The 20943-nt window shown below is 51.1% G+C and overlaps 5 protein-coding genes across 10 annotated transcripts; 2 read left to right on the forward strand and 3 right to left on the reverse strand.

The window, feature by feature from the left end:
* Positions 1-714: 714 nt before the first annotated feature.
* Cysrt1 (cysteine rich tail 1) lies at positions 715-4069 on the reverse strand. Its single transcript, XM_055601003.1, has 3 exons — positions 4008-4069; positions 2932-3220; positions 715-1347 (listed from the first exon to the last, which is right to left on the reverse strand). Exon 3 carries the CDS (start codon positions 1337-1339, stop codon positions 908-910), a length of 432 nt encoding a protein of 143 aa, XP_055456978.1. The 5' UTR covers positions 1340-1347; positions 2932-3220; positions 4008-4069; the 3' UTR covers positions 715-907.
* On the forward strand, positions 3958-5972 carry Rnf208 (ring finger protein 208). Its single transcript, XM_055601002.1, has 2 exons — positions 3958-4227; positions 4492-5972. The coding sequence occupies exon 2, from the start codon at positions 5006-5008 to the stop codon at positions 5801-5803; it is 798 nt and encodes a 265-aa protein (XP_055456977.1). The 5' UTR covers positions 3958-4227; positions 4492-5005; the 3' UTR covers positions 5804-5972.
* Positions 5973-6547: 575 nt separating this feature from the next.
* On the reverse strand, positions 6548-7854 carry LOC129671146 (uncharacterized; the record flags this gene model as incomplete). Its single annotated transcript, XM_055599763.1, is given in 3 exon segments — positions 6548-7564; positions 7567-7632; positions 7635-7854. Coding segments are annotated over 3 exon segments (579 nt in total), but the record flags the coding sequence as incomplete, so codon positions are not given.
* A 764-nt stretch (positions 7855-8618) lies between these two features.
* Positions 8619-16873, reverse strand: Ndor1 (NADPH dependent diflavin oxidoreductase 1). 6 transcript variants are annotated; one of them, XM_055600245.1, is made up of 14 exons: positions 16694-16873; positions 16363-16440; positions 13068-13165; positions 11637-11735; positions 11453-11554; positions 11129-11338; positions 10730-10851; positions 10426-10646; positions 10234-10341; positions 10000-10114; positions 9719-9865; positions 9510-9628; positions 9348-9442; positions 8619-9243 (listed from the first exon to the last, which is right to left on the reverse strand). In XM_055600245.1, the coding sequence occupies exons 1-14, from the start codon at positions 16826-16828 to the stop codon at positions 9099-9101; spliced, it is 1794 nt and encodes a 597-aa protein (XP_055456220.1). In that variant the 5' UTR covers positions 16829-16873; the 3' UTR covers positions 8619-9098. The 6 variants fall into 6 exon arrangements, 5 of the variants coding, with proteins under 5 accessions (XP_055456220.1, XP_055456219.1, XP_055456218.1 ...); XM_055600244.1 differs by having other exon boundaries at positions 9719-9868; XM_055600243.1 differs by having other exon boundaries at positions 10234-10356.
* An 88-nt stretch (positions 16874-16961) lies between these two features.
* Tmem203 (transmembrane protein 203) lies at positions 16962-18819 on the forward strand. Its single transcript, XM_055600931.1, has 2 exons — positions 16962-17661; positions 18701-18819. The coding sequence occupies exon 1, from the start codon at positions 17156-17158 to the stop codon at positions 17564-17566; it is 411 nt and encodes a 136-aa protein (XP_055456906.1). The 5' UTR covers positions 16962-17155; the 3' UTR covers positions 17567-17661; positions 18701-18819.
* Positions 18820-20943: the final 2124 nt, after the last annotated feature.

The following is a 20943-nucleotide window of genomic DNA, read 5'->3' on the forward strand; positions in this document are numbered from 1 at the left end:
CGGAAACACCAGTCTTCCAGAGCCGGCCTCCTTGCACACTCCCTCCCCTGGCATCTCATGCATGGCCCCCAACAGGCATCTTACACTGCTTGGACAGAAGAGAAGAAAGCACTCTTCTCAGCCCTTTCCTGTCTCATCTTCAGCCCTGTACTGATCTCCTAGTACATATCACTCGAAATCATTATGCAGCAGAGCTCTAGATTGTAGAAATTACATTTTGTGGGAAACCAGAAACAAACCTGGCTGAGGCTGGGAGGTGACTCACACTGGGCTGGGTTCTGGGCCCTGCATCCTGAGCTCCCACTCCCTGAAACTTGCAAACACCAGCCCCACCCACCAACAATCCTCCAACCTGATCCTCTCCCAGAGTATTTTCTTGGGGTCCCCTACAATGGCATGTATAGCACCCTCTTGCCTTGTGACTCCAGGTTAGCCTTGTTTACTATCTCAGCTTTAGCCCTAGGAAGTACAGGGAACTGGCCCCTGGGCAGATTGAGACCTGCAAGGCCCTAATTATAATTGTCATGAGATAGTGGCTTTCCAGTCTCTGGAAGATCCCACAGAGTCTGGAAGCCTGTTTGTGTGTGTTGGAGGCAAAAGTAGTTGTCCTACTGGGACCCTCTCCCAAACAGGCCCTTAGGAAAAAAGGAGTCACTGGCACAATGTTCACCCTGCTTTATTGCCAAAGTCTTGCAAGAAGTGAAGGGTGTCCCTGTTGCTGCCAAAATGGCTAATGGCTGAAACCCTATTCCAGAGGGCTCCAGCTGAACCTTCCTGGTGGACAGGCTCCCCTGTCCAGGGCAGGAAGTGGCTGATGCCCATGGCAATGGCTGCTCCTGAAGTCCAGCACCACTTTGGCATTGAGCAGAGGCCTGGGTCTCACAGCCCTGGAGGTTGGACAGTCAGGCTAGGAGACCACACAACAGCAGCTATGACAACGGCAGAATCGTGGACAGTGGCAGCAGGAGCAGCAAGGGCAGCAGCAGCAGTGGTGGGCAATATCATCACCACGCCCTACAGGCGGCAGGCCAGTGTAAGTCAGTCCTGACGGACGCTGCCCACTGCCATAGGGATTGCAGGGCGACTGCCAGTTCTGCTGGCCCTGTTCAGAAGCAGTACCCTTGACGCCCTTGATACCTTTGGGCCCCAGGGCTTCAGCAGTTTGCAAGAGGCCCGCTGGCTCTGGGGTACAGGTTCCTGAAGGCAGAGGCTGAATCTCAGAGGAGGAAGATGAAGCTGGAACCTCTTCTAACTGCTGCCCCAGGTCAGACCGCAGGTGAGCCCGAGGGATGCTGATGTGGGCATATGGATTCTTCATGACCATCTCATGGGGGTCCATGGCCCAGGCTGCAGGGGTGAGCAGAAACACTTATATGGACTCAGGTAAGAGAAAAGTTTGTAGCCTAAGAAGACACCTATTTAGTAGAAATCCGCCCTGTGGAAAGCCATATCAGTGAGGCATCTATGTGCAGACGTGGAGGCACCAGAATGTGTGCAAGGCCTATGTGTCTTGGAGGTAGACCCAAGTACCCAGTTGCCACCTTCCACCAAGTATCCAAGAAATGCTCCAGGATACAGCTGGGAATGGAGACAAAAGGCTAAGAGACACTAGTGAGCGGTCCAAGGGAGAGCAGGGGCTGTCCAGGAGGTACCTCTAAGTGCAGGTCAGTCTCTGCACAAGGACTCACCTGCAGCAAGCAGCAGCAGTATGTCTCCTAGTCCTCCAGCTCCAGCTCCCAGTGCCTGTGAGTAGAGCTACCAGCAAGTGCCTTTTCCCTCCTAGATAGGGGTGGGGCCTTGGGGCGGAGCTCAAAGATGGGGTTCCCAAGATCCAAAGAAGCCTTAACAACTAGAGCACAGCAGCCAGTCACCCCTCATTCCCAGATGGGTGGAGGCCAAGATTTGGCCTCTAAAGGGCATTTGCCAATTTGGGGTGACTCAATCACGATTTATCTGAGTATGCCTTACCTCCTTGGGTCATGGCCTCAGAAAGGAAGTGAAGGCAGGCCTTCAGATTCTGGGGCCTTCAGATGGGCTTGGTTACCCAGTCATTGCTCACATCTCTACAGTCACTGTTCAGAGTTCCTCCTTGTCACCTACTGCCCACACCCAGCATATACTAGGACGTTTGAGTGCACAAGGTGATTTAGACTACTTGGAGGATTGTCCACTTTTCTAATATTAAAACAAAACAAAACAACAAAAAAAAAAACGTTTGACACAACCATCTTACAGTTGGTGACACGGACTTAAAACACAAGTGACATTTTCAACTCATTTCTGAAACTGCAGTTTCCCTGTGTTGGTGATTTGGGGTGAAAGCTCCCTAAAGTTTTTCCGTTTCCAGCCCCCATTCTTGGATCTGGCACCCTTCTGCTTTTGCAGCTTTACCTCGTTGCCCTTAGGGGGCATGAAGAATGACTGTGGGGGAGCAGCCTGTGTAGAGCCGGTCAGGCAGGCCAAGACATGAATGCTAGCAATAGGTGAGTCTGGGGGGAAACATGCTTAAGAGGTGGAAAACAAAGCTCATTGAATAAGCACCCTTAATCTTGCCCACCATCCCTATAGACTCCACCCCTAGCCGCGAGCATGCGTAAAAACGGCTGAGGTGCCCAGTGGTTTTGAAACTTAATTCTCCAGAAGCCTCCGCGCTCCAGGATTTCCTAAAGACGGAGTTTGGATGGATCCTTGGCTTGCGCCGCTCAGCTCAGAACAACTTGGACGGGAAGCCTTATTCTCCCACGGGGCGTGGCTTCATTTCACGAGGCAGAGGGTGGGGCCGTAGGTGGCCTTGCTGAGTGGGTGGGTCAAGCCCTTCCGGAAGGCTCATTCCTTTCTCTGGCCACAGCTACCTGAGTTGCCCCAATATCATGCTAGGACCCCATGAAATGCCTCCCCTCTACATCCCTACACCTGGACCCATTCTCTCACCTGGTCTTGCTGAAGGAGTCCTGATGTAGGCTTGGTGCCACAGAACTGTAAAGTCTGGCCCAGCTTTGGCTCACCAAGAACACTGTTCCTATTCGTCGAATTGTACAGAAAGGAGCTGGCCTGAAGAAAATCTGGACTGTCCAGGGTCAGACACAGGACTCAGTGTTGGTCACAGGTATGGTAGCCATGAGAGGGTAGAGGATGGCATTCTGGATATGTAAACACCCTGGTCATCAGCACATCCTTTGTCCTTTCCTCATGGAGGGTTCCCGTGAGGCAAAGGTGTAGCCTAGGTAGAAGAGGACCAGGTAAGAGGAAGAAGAAAGGAATGGGGCCTCTGTTGGGTGGGGTCAGTTTAGTACATAATTGTGAGACATAGAAGCACGTGCTGACCTGATGAGATACAAGAAAGGGCTACCCCACCCTAGGCAGGTGAGTGTGCTCAGTGGGCCCTCCACCCTACACATGGACTGCCAGCCTGTTCAGTTATTTCCAACTCTTCACCTCCGGTCAGAACCCTCTGAGCTTCCTCGTGACTGCCCCCAGCTTCCTCTGTCCACTCTTCTGGTATCTGCTTAACCCCCTATCCCTTTTGCTATCATATCGCCTTTCTGACGAATCCTGGTGCAGTGTGGATATGTCAGTGAATTGTAAAACACCCGGCGTTCACACAGGGGGTGTGTCGGGGTTTGGTGTGAGCTCGAAAGGCAGCCAAGACACAGGTGGAACGCTGGAACTCCTGCACGGGCATTGTGAGGCTCAAAATGTGAAGGAACAAAATGTGAAGGTTTCCCTTAACAAAATTCGGTGAAAGATTTGTCCCCTCGTGGCTCAGCCAAGAGGGAAGGAATATTGGGGACATGGGGATTCTGACCACCTCTAGGTAGCTGGGAGGTTCAACACAGAGAGCAGACGCCAGGCCAGGCGTGGATCAAGGGGCGGCAGGGAGACTGGCCCCGCCCCGTGGACCCCGCGCGGGTCCCCAGACGGGGGGTGGCGCTGCGGGCGCGGGCGGGCGCCGCGCGCACTGCGGTCCCCGCGCCTCCGCCGCAGAACGCGCCACGCTCCGCACGCACCTGCCCCTGCCGCCGCCGCCGCCGCCGAGTCTTGCGTCCAGCACCAGCTCGTGCCCCTGGGTGTCGCCTGCTCCGGCCATCGCCCGAGGTCGCCGCTGGAGCTACCGGAGCCCCTAGAGCGGGAGAGCCAAGGTGCGAGCGCCGCATCCGGGCCTGCCTTTGAGACAACCTCTGTTCTGCTGCTGCGGCGGCGCAGCCAGGGAACGCCAGGCTGGGGCAGGTGAGCGGGGAGGGGGGGAGGGAGGAAGGGCGGGGGTCAGACACATCATCCCTTCCCATTCTCATAGGGTCAGTCCTCCCGACAGTGAGCCCGGCCTCGGAGAGTATACTGGGGAGGGGGTTGTGTTCAGAGCACCGTGGAGACTTGTATCCCACGGATGAGGTCAGGGTCAGAGGTCGGGCACCCTGTCCTTTGTGCAGGGTGGAGGCGAGGGCGAGAGTGAGGTGGACCCGGTGCTGCCCTCACGCTATCTCTCACTCGCAGCTCAGGCCTGGTGCAGGCCTCTCCGTTGCTGTTGCCGCGAAGCCTGCAGCCCAGGTCCTCCGGCAGCCAGGGATCAGGCTAGCTGCCTTCCCTGGGCGCCCTGTCCTGGAGCCATGGGGCCCACCTAGCCCCTGCCTGCCCAGATGTCCCGGCCCAGGGACTGCTGACCTCTGCTACAGGAGGAGGCCCCTCCACGCCCCCTTGCCAGCCTCAGCAGACAGAGACCCTGGGTGAGCCCCTGGGTGAGCCCCACAGCCCAAGACAGCCTCCCATACCCCCTTGTCCCCGCCTGCTTCCCCCTCCCCCTCCTCTTCGGACTGAACCAGATAAGCCATTGTGGCCACTGGGAGGGGGGCTGCCCTCCAAGCTGTCACCCGCTGCCCCTTGTAGTCTACCGAGTGACCGGGGTCCTCAACAGGCCTGGCAGGACCAGGATGCAGCCCCTTCTCTTCCCCCACGGCCCCACCCAACACCCCCACCTGTGCCAACCTCCGGTGTGACTGTAGAAAGCCGGATGCCAGCTGACCCTGGGCCCGAGGTGGGCAGTGGATGGCCGGGCCTCCTCATGTCCTGCCTGAAAGGCCCCCATGTCATCCTCAAAATGGAGGCCATGAAGATTGTCCACCCTGAAAAGTTCCCTGAGCTCCAGGCGGCCACCCCTTGCTTCCCACCTGCACCCAGGCCAACTCCCACCCTGGCACCCAAGCGTGCTTGGCCCTCAGACACAGAGATCATTGTCAACCAGGCATGTGGGGGGGACATGCCTACTTTGGAAGGAGCATCCCACACTCCACCCTTGCCAAGGCGGCCCCGAAAGGGCAGTTCTGAGTTGGGTTTCCCCCGGGTGGCACCAGTGGATGAGGTCATTGTAAATCAATATGTGATTCGACCCAGCCCAACAGCCTCTGCACCTTCATCATCTGGGCCAGTGATAGCAGGTGAGCCCCTGGAATGCCCTACCTGTGGGCACACATACAACGTCACTCAGCGGCGGCCCCGTGTGCTGTCTTGCCTGCACTCTGTGTGTGAGCAGTGCCTGCAGATTCTTTACGAATCTTGCCCTAAGTACAAGTTCATCTCTTGTCCCACCTGCCACCGTGAGACTGTACTCTTCACTGACTATGGCCTGGCTGCACTGGCTGTCAACACATCCATCCTGAGCCGCTTGCCACCTGAAGCCCTGACTGCCCCATCCGGTGGCCAGTGGGGAGGTGAATCTGAAGGCAGCTGCTACCAGACCTTCCGGCAGTACTGTGGGGCTGCATGCACCTGCCATGTGCGGAACCCACTATCTGCCTGTTCCATCATGTAGTATCCACTTGCCAACCACTGCCTGCCGGCCCTCGCTCGCCGCTTCTTCAGGGAACTGGCCCTGTCCTGTTGCCCGCTGACCCTTTCTTGCCCACCTGTGGCTACTGGCCCTACCCCACGTGGCATTGTCACTGCAGCCAACTTTGCCATTAAAACTCTTTGCCAAAGTTCGAACTTGTTCACTGGTTGGAGCTTATTCCTGTGGGCTATGCAGATCTAGGGTAGGTTCTCACTGCTGTAGTCCAAACAGGGTCTAATTAAGCAGGAACTGCCAGAGGGCAGCCCAGCTCCATTCAAGGTTGGCCTGCTCTGCTTATTGAGGGCCAAGCTGGGCCAAGCATGAACTGGCTTGGGGCTGGCTGTGAACATAATGTGATAGGTAGCATATGAGTATGTGGCTCACCTAGGCAGACAGAACCTTCAGCTGTGTGTGGTGATGCTCACTGGTAGTTCCAGCAAGCTAAGGCAGGAGGATTATGAGGTCAGCATGTGTTACAATGAGATCCTATTTAAAATACAAAAGAACAAAACCAAATTTCCTCTGGCTGAGGATGTGTGGAAATGGCCTTTGGACAGCATGAGTAGAGACTCACAGTTGGCTAAAATCAAGGCAAGGACAAGGACCCTACAATCTCTGGTATGGCACTGGTCTGCCTGAGTGGAACAGGTATCACTGAAGGGCTGTGAGGAGAGCTGCCTGGATGGCAGAGATGGAGTAATAATGATGACGACTGTGGTAATGACAGTATCAGTCAGGGTTTATTGAGAGCCTTTCTTATGCTGGTTAGAGCACTCAGTCTAAAGCATCCCACCTTACATGTGTCACCAATAAATCATGAGGGGCCTTACATTTGTCTGCATCTCTCAAGTGAGGGTTCCTGGCCCAGTGACATGAATTGTATGGTCAGTTAGGAACAGAGCTGGACCTTGGGCATTTGCAGGCTTCAAGGTCTAGATTGGTCCTTGGCCCTTGCAGTAGAAAGCCCAGCTGCTCTGGGCTACTCTTTCCAGTGAGGCTATCTTAGTTTGGGTGAGGAGCTTTTGAAGGCTAGGTTTGTGTAGTGCAGACCTCTCTTGCTATTATGGCCTTCAGGGACCACCACCAACTTGTTTGGACCAGGTAAGAGTTCCTGTAGCCCTTGCCTTCTTCCAGGAATCACTGCTAGACCTCTGCTCACATTTGTGTCCATCCTAAACAGCTGGATCACAGGAGCTGATGGATGGCCCTGCTTCTGCCTGTGGCCAGTGAAGTGCCTGTCCATGGTAAACACATGGGATTCTATTCACTGTGTCCTTCCTTCTGGGCCAGTGTCCTTCAGAGGCCATCCTCAGCTTTAGACTGTATCTGGACTACAGGGGTGTGTAAGCACTCTGGCTGGCTCAGGCTCTTGGGCAGATCTGGTCTTGGTATTGGTGATTAGCAGATCTGAGCATGGCCTTCAAAGCTTGGCCAACATCCTGGGCCCTGCTCAGTGGCTGGAATGGTCAAGGAGCATGAAGAGCACCCCTCGTAACATCGGTGGCATGAAAATGAGTACCAGCCCCAGCAGTTCAAGTGCCAGCAGACTCACCAGTGACAGGCAGCAGGCACAAGTACCATGTTCCTGCAATGTCCACAGCCAGATACCTGGCCTGGGAGGGCAGGGCAGGAAGGGGAGACAACTCTGTTCCCCCACAGGCCCTGCCAGGAAGCACATTCAGTACTGGTGCTCTAAGGACTCCCAGGGCCCGGGCTCAGGGGTGTGGTGAATGCAGTAGGCAATGAGTACCAGAGTCCATCAGCTCGAAGCAGTTCCTCCTGCAGCTGACAGATCTTCCACTCTAGCACAGATGACACAGTGGATAGCACACCTAGCCCAGGTCAGCTCTTGGGGTCATGCCTAACAGCTGGTACATGCAGCCCACATACAGACTGTGACCACAGTTCAGCAGGAACAGGTAGTGCTCACCAGGCCCATAAGGCTCAGTGCAGATACGGCATTCTTCCTCTTCCTCCTCTGGCTGTTCCTCACCCTTTTCCTGTTCCTCCACACTTGGGTCTCTGGCCCCAGTTCCAGTTTACTGTCTGGAGTTCTGGCACAGAGGGGCCTCTTCATCTGCTGGCAGCTGGCAAAGTGGGTCCAAGAGCTCAGGACCCACAGAAGCACAAGATGAACTAGTGGGCCTAGAGCTGTTGCCATTAAGCCTCAGAGTAGAGCCACCAGAACATAAGTCAGGATGGGTAGATTTCAATTCCAGGGTGACAGCAGGAATTGTCTCAGGTGTGAAGGTTAGTGTGGCCCTCAGGACCAGGCAGAGTTTGGCCTCCATCCACTCACTGGAGCACTTCAGATACACCATTCAGCTTTCTGACCCTACTAGAAGTAAACTTCACTAGGGTCCCTGCAGTATGTCATCTCCTGGTATCTCAGGCCTAAGAGCAGTGTTGGCCAGGTCTGGTCCCTGTTCTAGCAGGTGATGGACAAAACAGAGGTTCCTTGGCTTCCAGCTGTCTCTGGACCTGTCTGACTACTCCAACAGGGTTTCTATTTCCAGGCCTAAGGGCCTTGCCCATGGGCCGGGCAACTCATATCACACCCCCTCCACCTACTCATTCTTCCAGCTCGTTGAGAAGGAAAAAATAGTGTGTTCTTGCACTTGGCTGAGACTTCTCAAGACCACTCTGGGCCCTCTGTTTGGCCATCAGAAGACCATGAGCTTGGCTTAGCTATGTGGGATTCAGAGAAGGGGACTAGCTTGGCTGAGCTGTTAGCAGATGCAGATAATCCATGTTCCACCCACCACCCTCAAATCTAAGAGAAGCAAGAAAGCAGAAGTGAGCAGCTACCCACACAGTTTATGGAAGATGTTTATGGACCTGAAGGCAAACTGATTTGCCCATTCTCAGTGCTCAGGAGACTTGACCCCTGGAGGCACAGGTACACAGGATGAATGGAAATAGCATTAGGTTAGAGGTGGCAGTGCAGCCCTCATAGGGTTCCATGCTTCTTGGAAAGTTTAGCAGGCCCTTGGTGTTATGGTCCATAGTGCAGATCTGGGGCAGAATGAAGGGACTGAGGAAGCCAGGAGTGCAGGCTGCACTGGAGTTGGGCTAAGTGTGAGACTCTGGGTATCCCCAAGTTTGCCTGTATGCAGGGAGAGCCCACATGGTCAGCTGGAACCAAAAAGCTATACCATGTGTCTTAACAAGTGTTCTGGGATCAGAGACAAAACAGGGCCTGACAAAGGGGCCCTCTAGACTTTAGTAGGCTCTCCAGTGCAGCTCCTAGTGTGGGTGTGAGCTAGCAAGTGGCTCCTCAGGCCCAGGTCTCAGTCTGGAAGCGCAGTGTGTGCTGGAGCCTGGCAAGGTAGGCAGCTGCATCGGCGTTGGAGAGTTTTCCTTCTTCTTGAAAAATGTATATCAGGGCTTCCGCAACGTCCGTAGGCATACACTTAGCATTGCTGGAGGGGCAGGCCTCAGAAAGCTCAGTGACCCTGGGAACCGAACCCCCCATTCCCCATCTCTGAAGTCTGGTCCACTCCTCTACATTCCCAAGTTGCCTCACCCTGCTAGGTAGAAGTAGGCACCGCGGAGATCCAGAAGCTCCCAGACAAGTGGCCCCAGCTCTCGGAGCCGGTGCTGCACATACACCTTCTGCTCCTGTGGGTGGCAGTGGGTGAGTTTCAGCCATCCCAACTCCCGCCCCACCTAACTTGAGAATACTCACCTGTTCCCGGGAGAAGGCTGTAACCAGTGTCAGGCAGCCCTTCTTCTCTAGCTCCTGCCACTCAGTCTGCCAGTAGAAATCCTGATCCCGCTGGCGACAGCCAAAGAACAAGAAATTTCCTGGGGTAGAGAGGGTAGCCTCCATCTGGATGCAGGGATTCAGCCAGACCAGTCTCAGTGGTCATACTGCCCTGGGACTCCTATACTCACCAGTTTGGCCATGGGCCACTCGCTCTTGAATGGCTGCTCGAAAGGGGGCCACACCAGTTCCAGGCCCCACCATGATAATGGGTGTGTCTAGTGTTTCTGGGAACACTAGGCTCCCAGGCCTCACCCACAGAGGCACCCGGACAGGTCCTGCTGAAAGAGGGAGAGGGCATAGAAGAGATCGAAAGACAAGGCTGAGGCACTCACTGGGGCTTGAGCAGGAGGAACAAGGGAAGATAAAGTTTGAGGCTACAGTCTCTTCTACCCCTCAAAATATGGATTACCTTGCCCAGGATTTAGGGATGCTAGCCAAGAGGAGCAGAGGCCACGGCGGGGCTCCTTGAGATGAGTCTTGTACTCTACCACAGCCACAAGGATCTGCAGCCTCCTGGGATGAGCCTAAGGACACAGTGAAGGCCCTGCCATACTGAACCACTCCTGCCTTCTACTAACCCCACCCAGGGACAGTTCCAGCTTTCCCACAGCCCGTCTTCAGTCATACTCAAAGAGTCCCTCACCAGTAAGGAGGAAGCAATGGAGAAGGCCCGTGGTCGGATCCGAGGGATGAGGTCCAAAAGGTAGTCTGGAGGAATGGCACCTGCTGTGTTGGGAAAGTCACACAGTACCTGGATAGAGAGAGTCTTATAATGGTGGGGGTGTGCATATACAGCTCAGGGGTCCATTACCTACTTGCCTGCTCACTAGCCTACCTCCAAGATGGTCCTGCGGGGTCGATTACAGTACTCCCAGAGCTCTTCCTGACCTCTGGCAGAGCAGAATTCTAGCAGCTTCTCCCGTTCCAGCACATGTGGGGAGAGACAAGCCAAGAGCTCAAAGAAGGAACGGCGGGGTACGCTGGCAATGTCCAAATACTGTGACACAAGATGCCACACAGTGCAGGGTTGAGGCAGCCCTGGTGGGCTAGGGACACCTGCAGTAATGGCATGGAGATTTGGTGGTCAGAACATCAGGTGGTGCCTTAGAGTTCAGAAGTGGTGCATCTCCTATACTCACCTGGCTCCCGTGGTTTAAGCATGAAAATCTGATTGGGGTCCAGGCACAGTACTTGACAAAACTGTTGGGTGTGGGCCTCTGAGTTAGAGGGTAGAATTAATACGACATCACCAGCAGCAAAACTGTATGGAAAAGTCGCCAGAGAGGTGGGAATGGTGTAAGAAGAACAAAGGAGCTGAAGGGAAGGAATGTGTACTTTGGAGGAGGATGAGGGGACTAAAGAGACTAAATAAAGTGCATATTCACAGAGGGCTGGATGTCTGTAGGCAGAGATCTCTGAGCTGCCAAGATGCCCAGTACTTGGCTTTGGCAGAGCCTTCTGAACCCCTACCTACTGCCTACTTTTTTCCTGACCACATCAGCACCCTGCCAGACTGCTTGAGGGCTTTGGACCCTCACCTGATATTCGAGTCTGTAATGTCAAACTCAATTAGCCGAACATCCTGGAAATGTCGAGGGCCAGTGACCCTCTGGTTGGTGACCACAGGTGCTAGGAATGGCTGTAACTCTGATGGGGGTCCCTGAGGGGCTGAGCTGGTTATGTTCAGCTCCTCAGCCCCTATACTGGTGACATCCTGAAGAATCTCGAAGATGTACCTGGAGGGTAAGCTGTGGAGAGTGGAAATATCAGTTGTGCAGGGGCCACTCAACCATACCGAGGGTGGGGTGGAGTAAACCAGCTCGAAGGCCCTTGGTAGTCATACACCCAAGGTTCAGACTCACGGGACTCCAGGAGGGATCTCAGGAAAGTCAAGGGGTACTGGGTAAAGACCCATTATCTTCTCCCAAAGGTCTCTCAACCAAGGGTCAATGGCAGCATCAGGCCTAGAAGAGAACATAGGCATTGGACTCTGTTGGCCAGAGCCAAAATGGGGTGCCACAGTGGGACACTGACACCAACACTTACCCCAGTTCATGCTGGTCATCACCTAGACATGGGGGAAGAAGGGCGTTGCCCCCTAGCTGCAGCAGCCGGCGATGTAGCTTCTTGGCCACAAAGTTGAACCTGTGGAGATAGCAAGGCAGGCCCAGGGTCTGGGAGAAACAACAGTGAGGAGTGGTAGTTTAACCAACCTCTTGGGCAGAGCAAAACAGTACAGGGCTTCCCTCAAGGGTTACTTCTTCAGTGGTGCAGACTGGCAGCATTCTAGGAGGAGACGGGGCTTCAGCATGCAGGGAATGAGATTGGAGTAACAACTAGGACAACAAATGGTAGGTCCCCAGATCTCAAGAAGGTGCCATGTAGAGAATAGTCTCATTTTATTTATCTACCCATATCACTGAAGTAACCAAGGTCCTGGATTCCCTGGCTAGGGCTCCAAAGTTACCATTGTTTACTGTGTGTGTGTGTATGTGTGTGTGTGTGTGTGTGTGTGTGTGTGTGCGCGCGCGCGCAGATAACCATGTTTTCCTGTAAGAGGATTTCCTTTCTTTGGTCTGTAAAGACTCACTGGTCCTTATTACAAACTTGATCTTTTGGGAACCACATCCATAGTCGGACTCCCTCCCACCTGTTCTGCACATCCACTACCAGTGAGCAAAATCTCTAGCAGAGCAAGGCCACACCACTGCCATCTTCCTATTTTCTATTCTTTTTGGTTTAGAGAGAGGGTCTCACTCTACAGTTTCTGGCAATCCTCATATCTTAGTCTTCTGAGTGCTGGGACTACAAGTGGGCGAGCCACCACACTCAAATTCCTTTTTCTGATCAATTTTTATCTAAAGTAATTAAGAACCATGCACACAACTTCTCAGGATTCTCAAAACTGGATGACACTGGGCCCCATGGAAAACAGAAAGCACAAGTACTATTGTCTTAGGTATCAGCTATCTAGTTGTACCTCTGAGCAGAAATCCCTCAAATCCCTTGGAAGTGAATGATGCTAACAGCACTGCTTGTGGATACAGTTGTGCACAAAAAACCTGAAAGTGGAAACCCATGAGCCTAACAAGCTGTCCACCTCATTGTTCTTTTCAAGTTGTCAATACTTTATAGTATGTTTTGAACCTAGTGAGGAAAAGGGACAGATTGGGTGTTGCTGAACTTCATCACGTGTTGTAACGCAATGCTGTAATGTAAGGCTGCTCTGAGCCTCATCATGTCCTATATTCCATGGTGGTACTCTACTACTCTGCTCCTTCCCCAACAGTGACCTCCTCTGCATCAAGTCCTTACAAGAATTAGGGAGTTATCTGTGGATAAGGTTGATCAGTCAACACAGTACAGGGCCACATGGTCTATAGTGGATGGGCACCTAGGGGCTTGGCTGCCTGTCTCATTTCTTGCTTTCATCTTAATAACTATCTCTGTGTGGCTAGCAAGTTCACCCCTACTTACTTGGCATATGAAGAGTCCCCGAGGCCTAGGACAGCAAAATCCATTTGACGGAGGGAAGTGGACAGCAGGCTCTTCCGGAATATGAACCTCCAGAAGTTCTGTAGTCACAGGAAACTGTGTTAGAACCTCAGGTCAGGCAGATTTTGTCTGTCTGTCTGAGGCCCCAGCAGGGAGAGGATGGTGTGGAAGAAAGACCATTAGAGCCCTGAACTGTACTTTGGCCAATATGGACATCTCTCCTTTGCATGGTGCAAAATTACAGACCAGAACCTGTACACAAAGATAACTTATCCTGTGTAAGTACTTCTCATAAATAAAGACCGGCATATCAATGCCCTGTGTTACAGGCAGAACTTAGTTTTTAAGACAGCCTGGTGCCCACTTGCAGTACACTCAATACACTATTCCTACCCTGGTCTAATGGATGATTAATTTACCACCCACCAGAAGGGATGGACCAGATAGAGGTTCTGACTGAAGTCCTCTGGGTGAAAAAGGGAGATGGGCTGTGCCCTGACTCTCTGAAGATATCAACTCACTGATTCATGCACTCAAACTCTGGATTTATACTGACCTTTTCCAGTTTGTTGCCCTCTGTCCCATCAGCCATCAGGCCACGCTGTTTATCCCCAAAGTTAAACCCACACTGTGTGAGTGCCTCTTTACAAGCACATGATCACTGCCTCAGGCTGCAATCTTGTCTGTGACATTATTTTTTTTTTTTTTTTTGCTTTTGTTTGTTTGTTTTTTGAGACAGAGTTTCTCTGTTTAGCTTTGGCTGTCCTGGAACCCGCTCTGTAGACCAGGTTGGCTTCAAACTCACAGAGATCTGTCTGCCTCTGCTTCCCAAGTGCTGGGATCAAAGGTGGGTGCTACCTGCAGAGCTCTGTGATATTGTTACTGTCCTTAATAACTTCCTGCCTACACCTTCTTCATTCTCTCACTCCTGGATGATCTTTAAGTTATTTTTTTCTTCCACTTTCCAATTTGTTTTTTGTTACAGTTCTTGGGAGAACTTCTCAGCTATCTCCTCTAACCCTTTGAAGAGCTTTTCCTGCTTCCCCACCTCTGTCTGCCTTACTTTGGTACTAGCCTCAGCGCAGGAATGCTGCACCTATTCTGTATTCTGAATTCTGAATTCTGTTTGTCTTTCCCTTTCACGGGAGTCTTCACTCCAGCAGACATATTCACTCATTCATATTCTGCGTGTGAGTGAGAGACACCTATTTGTACTTATGAAGCTGATAGAAAAGCTCTGGGACATGTCTGTCACTCAGTGGGTTTCACAAGCAGGGGATAAGCAGAGACCCAGTTATTGGATCTTTTCCTATATTCCAATGTGTTTTAAAGAGGACCATGGTAAAGAGGCCAAAGCCAAGGCTTTCCTGTCCAGCAGACAGACATGAGGAGCCACGCCCCTGCACGTGTTTTGCGGTGCTGGGTCTGCAGCTTCTTCAAAGGACTCCAGTTCCTGTTGTGATTGAGGAGACAAGAACTGACTACTGTTCCTACATGGCAGGTGCTGGACATCTTATCTGTTCATATACCAGCACACCTGAGACCTGAGGGAGATCTCTATTCCTTTATCTCCTTGTCCTTTTCTTAGTTGGTTTTTATTGAACTGTTTATTTTTAACACTTGGTTTTGTTTGAGACTACTTTGAGGCTAGCCTCAAACTCATGCATGGTCCTTCAGTTTCAACCTCTGGAATGCCAAGATTACAGGTGTATAACCACCATATTTGGTATTTTTTCTTTTCTTTCTTTCTTCCTTCCTTTTTTTTTCCTTTTAACTTTTGAGACATTAGTCATGTAGGTGAGGGCAGCCTGAACTCCTGATCCTATTTCACCTTTTCTAGTGCTGGCGATTACAGTGCCTGCCCCACATAGACTGTTCTCCTTAATGATCAAGGTGATCATTAAGGACACCTCTTAAGCCTCCCACCTTATCATCGGCCTTGGAAAAGGGAACACCTTTTGTTTGATCCTGATCATGCTAGATGGCAGTCCTGGAATAGGGGCTTTGGTTTTTCAAAATTTTATTTGGCTGCTTCAATAGTGACTCATGCCAGGACCTTCCTAGGTACTACACAGCTAACTGTAGCTTCTCTGGGTATCCTCTAGCACCTGCAACCCAGGTCCAGGTATGTATTTACTGTGTATCACATTTTCTTGTGTTGTGATTCTGCCATCTTCTAGATTCCTTTGATCACACATCCTGCTGACTCTATTTTTCTGGCTTCTCTGAAATGTGCCTGCTTTATTCTGCCTCGTGCCACCAACCAGCTCACATCTCCTGAGCACCTCTTGTTTGTGGTGGTGCATTCCCTAGTATTATTCTTGCCACCTTCAGACAGGTGGTGGTCTTGCTACCTTTCAAGTGCTACCATGCTACTTCCATAGTTTCGATAGCTTTCATCTTAAACCCATGTGTAGCAGTGTGGCCACCCAGGTTTTTTGAGTGAACTTTTCTTTCTTCCCCTTTTCTGACAGTACAGTCTCTGGCTTTGGAATCTCAAATATCTGCCCTTCACCCAGGTTGCTTCTCACAACTACCCACCCCTGCCTTTTATTAATTTATTTTGGAGACAGGGTCTCTCCATGTAGCCCTGGGTAGCCTGGAAGTCACAGAGCTTCATCTGCCTCTGCCTCCCAAGTGCTAGAATTAAAGGTGTGCTTCTTCCTTCCAAAAAATTGTGTTCCATTCCACGACCCCAGAACATCTGGAACTTTCCCTAGCTTCAGTTATCTCCTGGTAATTGACCACTACACCTGTGGGTTTTACCACTGAGCTCCATGAAGGAGAAATGTGGCTACTGTGTCCAAAATGGTGCCAGAAATATATGTGCTTGAGGGAAAAAAAAAAAAAAAAGAACTAAAGAATGTTTTCTGAGTATTACAAATCTTGAACATTACTCAGACCAAATTTCTACGCAGGTCTGGGAAACAAACAAAATGACTAAACATAGAAATCAAGGCTATTTTATCTTTTGAGTCAGTGTTTCTCTGTGTAGCCTTGGCTGCCCTGGACTATTTAGACCAGGCTGTCCTCAAAATCAGAGATCCGCCTGCCTCTGCCTCCCTGAGTGCTGGGATTACAGGTGTGCACCACCGCACCTGGCTGAGATCAATAGCACCTGGCTATTGAATGGGTATTAAGAGCTTTTTCTCTCCCCAGATCTACTCAAAGAATCTCCCTCACACACAATATGCTTTGAAGGGTAGCTATTTCCTGTGCACCTTGGGCCTCTCAGAGCAATGAACACGGGCGAGGGTACACATCAGGCCAGCCTTACCTTCATGTTGTCAGGAGGGTCTCCTTGGCCTGTGGTCGCACATACAAATATCACCAGGGGCTCCCTAATAAGATTCGCCTCAAGGACAAGACACAAGTAGGTGTAAGGTCTCTGTACCCCCGCGCCCGTACCGCCCACTGCCTGTCACCTACAGTGTTTATACAGAGTTGTTCCCAGTGGCCACCAGGCCTTCCCTTTCTCAGGCTGAGGCCTAGGGCCAAGCCTCCCTTTATTCTAAATCCGGCTGGGCCTAAAGGGCCTCACTCAAACATCCTCCTTCGGTGGACATGAGGTCCGGTGGAGGGTCTCCGCAGTAGTGCCTGAGCCTCACCACGGAATAAGAGTCCAGCGCCTGCACGCGGCAATCTAGCCGCCGGCGCCAAGCCTCGCGGCCCAGCCTCTCCGCCTCATCCTGGGCTGTGCCAGTCTGGCTGCCAAAAAGCACCAAGAGCTGTGGAACGGGCATTACCGCACACGCCGGCCACAACCGCACCCCTCCAACTTCCCTTTTCCGCTGTCAACAGGAAATGATGCGTTTTAGGTTGCGCCAGAGGGAAAGGGGCGAGAATAGCACTTAGACGTCGCGGGCTTCTGCTGGCATCCGCTTCCGGGTCAAGGTTTGGGTTCCGGAGGCCTGCGCAGCCCCGGGGTCGGGGTTCCCGCCCCGCTGGGCTGCTTGCTGCCTCGCTTGTGCAGCCGCGGCAGCAGGCGGTAGCCAGGCCCGCGGACGAAGCGGTCACGGCCCGGTACGGGGCACCGTTGGCCGGACTCCGGCGGGTATTAAACAGGCGCGATGTTATTCTCACTGCGGGAACTGGTGCAGTGGCTAGGCTTCGCCACCTTCGAGATCTTCGTGCACCTGCTGGCCCTGTTGGTGTTCTCCGTGCTATTGGCACTGCGAGTGGATGGCTTGGCCCCCGGCCTCTCCTGGTGGAACGTATTTGTACCCTTTTTCGCTGCTGATGGGCTCAGCACCTACTTCACCACCATCGTATCCGTTCGTCTCTTCCAAGACGGAGAGAAGCGACTGGCTGTACTGCGTCTCTTCTGGGTTCTCACCGTCCTTAGCCTCAAGTTTGTCTTTGAGATGCTGTTGTGCCAGAAGCTAGTGGAGCAGACCCGAGAGCTCTGGTTCGGCCTGATCACATCTCCGGTTTTCATTCTCTTGCAGCTGCTCATGATCCGGGCTTGTCGTGTCAATTAGCCTCTTGCAGGGATTGGAAATGGAGCATTGCGCGCAGCTGGAGTCCTGGACCTTCAAGTCCAGACGCTACTTGGCGCTACACTGGTGGAGCTTTGGTCAGAAATCAGTGTCTACTTGTTCCCAGCTTACTGTCCACTTTTCCTTATATCTAAGATTGTTTCCTCAGCAAAACTTAAAAGTGAAGCTTCGATTATTAAAATTTATTTTCTGTTAGTCATACTCTGAGTTGCCAAACAATGCTGAACTTTTCTGACACTTGGAAATTGCATATAAGTAAAATATCCTGATAGGCTATGACTCTTATGGTGATGTACCCCTGTATAAATCAGCGTGTTCACTCAGCAATATTGACCTCAGCTTACCCCTCCATCTGTCCAGGCCAGACTTCTTTATACAATTGATAATGTCACACTATTTCCAGAAGTGGCTGAAAAAAGAAAAGGGACATGTGGATGTAGCTTGTTGGTAGGGTGTTTACCTGTGATCTCATTTTGGGTGGCGTGGAGGCAGAAGGATCAAACTGTGTTGTCATTATTGGAAACGGCTGGAAGCCAAGAGAGGAGAGAGAGGAAGAAGTGGAGGAGGAGAGGGGATGAGTCTAAAAGAGTACCAACAAAGGTTAATAGTTGACAGATCAGATATGCCCTGCAGAGTACAGTTTTTCAGCATGCTTAGCTATTGGAGCTGGAACATTTTTTGTTGTTTGTTTTGTTTTGTTTTTCAAGACAGGGTTTTTCTGTGTAGCTTTGTCCTGGAACTCCTTTGTAAACCAGGCTGGCCTTGAACTCACAGAGGTCTGTCTGCCTCTGCCTCCTGAGTGCTGAAATTAAAGGCCTGCACCAAATTACATTATTTTTCTTTAAAGAAAAAAAAAAGGTTTATGTGTGGATGAGTGTACATTTGCATTTTAAAAGGATACAATTGATAATGGAAAAGGGCTTGCATCATTTTTCCTCTGTTCTGTGGAAGAAAAGCCTTTTCTTCATTCCATCGCAGGCCTGCAGATCCCAGGAACAAGTTATAGCCATACAGGTGCTAGGAGCCAAAACCAGGCACTCTGCAGATCAACATATGTTCTTAACTGTTCTTAACACTGAACTATCTCATCAGCTCCTGGATCATTCTTTATTGTAGAGGAAGAAGAGACTGTTCTGGAGATGGAAGATATTTAGTAGTGTTCCTGGTCTTTACTTGGTGGACGTCAGTAGCAGCCTTCATTTGTAGAAATAAAAAGTTTGTTCTGACATTGTAAAGTTTCCTGGTGACAAAACTGTCCTTGTTGAGAATCACTAGGGTAATAACTTGGTGTGACCCTTTGCAGAACAGCCAAGCTGGCACAGCAGCTTGTGCCTCCTCTGCTGGGGACAAATACTTAAGTCATGTCACACACTGAGGAGGATATGAGTCAAGAGGTGACTCGTCTGGTTTGCCCCCAGCTAGAAAAAAGTTTCCAGCTTGGGATTGGGCTAATTTTTGACAAAGCAAGACACAAGTTGAACTTTGGAGTGATTTTCCTTGCAACATTTCTTAGATTTTGTTTTGTGTGTTCCTGTCTTATTTTGGTAATTTGGAATTGGGAAGTGTGAGTATAGAAACCTTGAGTTTCCTCTGGAGAAATGATGAGGGACGGGCCTATAACTCAGTGTTAGAGTGCTTGTCCAGCATAAAAAGTCCAGGTTCAATCCCGATAGAGCCAAGAGGTAAATACATTGTTGATATACTTATTTTTAGCTATCTTATTTGGGTTTTTAGACCTCTTTTCCAACCCTAATCCTTTCTAACACCAGGTAGGAGAAAAAGGTTAGTTGAAAAGGGGTGGTGGTGGCACATGTCTCTTCAGACTAGTTCCTGCTGTTTGGAGACATAGTTCTTTTGAGCAAGTCAAATCTTTATCATCAGGCTATCCAGCAAACCAGCAACAGCAAACACAACAGCAGGAAGAACCAGCAGTAGCTTGATGGGGAAGGGGCCAGGGAGAGAAGCAGTAGCCTTCTTTGGGAGTGTCTCCACCCATCTCAGCGCTGGCATTTATTCCCTCTCCAGAGTCCCAGAATTAAATTATTTGCAGCTGGCAAAGTGCATGTTCTCAGAGCCTGCATGAGGCAAATAGTCTGCTGCTGTGAACAGTCTGAAGCAGGCTCATTTCCCCTGGGATAAAAAAAACCAAAAAAACAAAAACAAAAAACAACAACAACAAAAAAAAAAACAACATGCTAATATAACTGAGGGTTTGAATTTTTTTTTTTTTTTTTGAGATAAGGTTTTACTGTGTAGCCTTAGGTTGCCCTGAAACTCACTTTGTAGACCAGGCTGGCCTTGAACTCACTTCTGCTTCCCAAGTGCTGGAATTAAAGATATGCACCACCTACCCAGTATCATAACTCCCACTACAGTAAGTGATTTGAAAAAGACTCTAGGTTGAAGCTTCTGTATTTGCAGAGACCGATATTCCATGAAGCAGAGTCACTGGAAGGCAAATGGCACGGGAGGCAGCAGTGCCAGGCCTCAGCTGCCTGTATACTATAGGGGCAGATAAAGGAAAAACAGACTACGGTTTGTAGCTCCCAATTTCTAATGTCTCCAAGCACTCGCTTTACTGTGTACGCTGTGGAGGGTATTTATTGGGCACTATGCAGCTCTGCCCAAAGAAACTTCCTCAAGACTTGGCTGTGAGGTTGTGCCCCTTCAGAGTCACTAGCCCCAACGCATTCTTGGAGCTAGGGGGTTCAACAGGAGTGAGTAGCACCTTTACCCTAGTTTTTGTACTCTGCATGACAGAACTGTGTAAGTGTGTGAGTCTTTGTTTCTATGTGTAACCTGTTTGTGTTAGAAATGAGGTTGCTTCTTGGTGCCTCCTACACATGGATACCTGGCAGGACCATAGTTCGGCAAGCTGTGCGCCAGATATTCACACATGTAGGTCTAATCAACAGGTCTGGGATTTACAAAACCAAAATTCTCGAAAAAAATCATCTTATGCCTGGGTGGATCTCAGAAGCAACATCTTTAGGTCCAGAAGGGGTCCTTGTCTGCCTGCTCATGGAGGTTCAAGGACTCCAGATTGGAGCAGGGCCTGGCCCTGAAGGTGGAAGGTCCATGCAGCTTGTTCACAGGAGCAAGGACCTCCCGGCTCCGGCGCCGGGCTCTCTGCCAAGAAAATAGAGTGGATGTCAGAATACCGATAGTGTCAAGTGCAAAGTCAGAACTGTGCCAAGATTACATATGTTGCAAGGGTCCGCTAGCCGATACGCTAAGACCAGCCTTCATGCAACTATGGGTCCAAGGTGCCGGGTCCAGAGCGCAGAGGCGGAAGTAAGGAGCAGCCATTGAGCTGCGCCTTACTGGAGAGCAAGTCGAGGGACCGTCCCCAATAGGGA

This window comes from Psammomys obesus, unplaced genomic scaffold (assembly GCF_907164565.1).
Source record: "Psammomys obesus unplaced genomic scaffold, mPsaObe1.curated_primary_1811, whole genome shotgun sequence".
NCBI lineage: Eukaryota > Metazoa > Chordata > Mammalia > Rodentia > Muridae > Psammomys > Psammomys obesus.

What these genes read in the sequence shown, in the direction of transcription:
- Ndor1 (XM_055600242.1), bottom strand. Translation starts at nt 16,828, where the DNA reads ATGCCCGTTCCACAGCTCTTGGTGCTTTTTGGCAGCCAGACTGGCACA. An exon ending in CGCTGGACTCTTATTCCGTG is followed by an intron (nt 16,441 to 16,693) that starts GTGAGGCTCAGG and finishes CTTGTCCTTGAG; the next exon opens with GCGAATCTTATTAGGGAGCC. An exon ending in CCCGCAGGACCATCTTGGAG is followed by an intron (nt 10,357 to 10,425) that starts GTAGGCTAGTGA and finishes CACCATTATAAG; the next exon opens with ACTCTCTCTATCCAGGTACT.
- Cysrt1 (XM_055601003.1), bottom strand. Translation starts at nt 1,339, where the DNA reads ATGGACCCCCATGAGATGGTCATGAAGAATCCATATGCCCACATCAGC.
- Tmem203 (XM_055600931.1), top strand. Translation starts at nt 17,156, where the DNA reads ATGTTATTCTCACTGCGGGAACTGGTGCAGTGGCTAGGCTTCGCCACC.
- Rnf208 (XM_055601002.1), top strand. Translation starts at nt 5,006, where the DNA reads ATGCCAGCTGACCCTGGGCCCGAGGTGGGCAGTGGATGGCCGGGCCTC.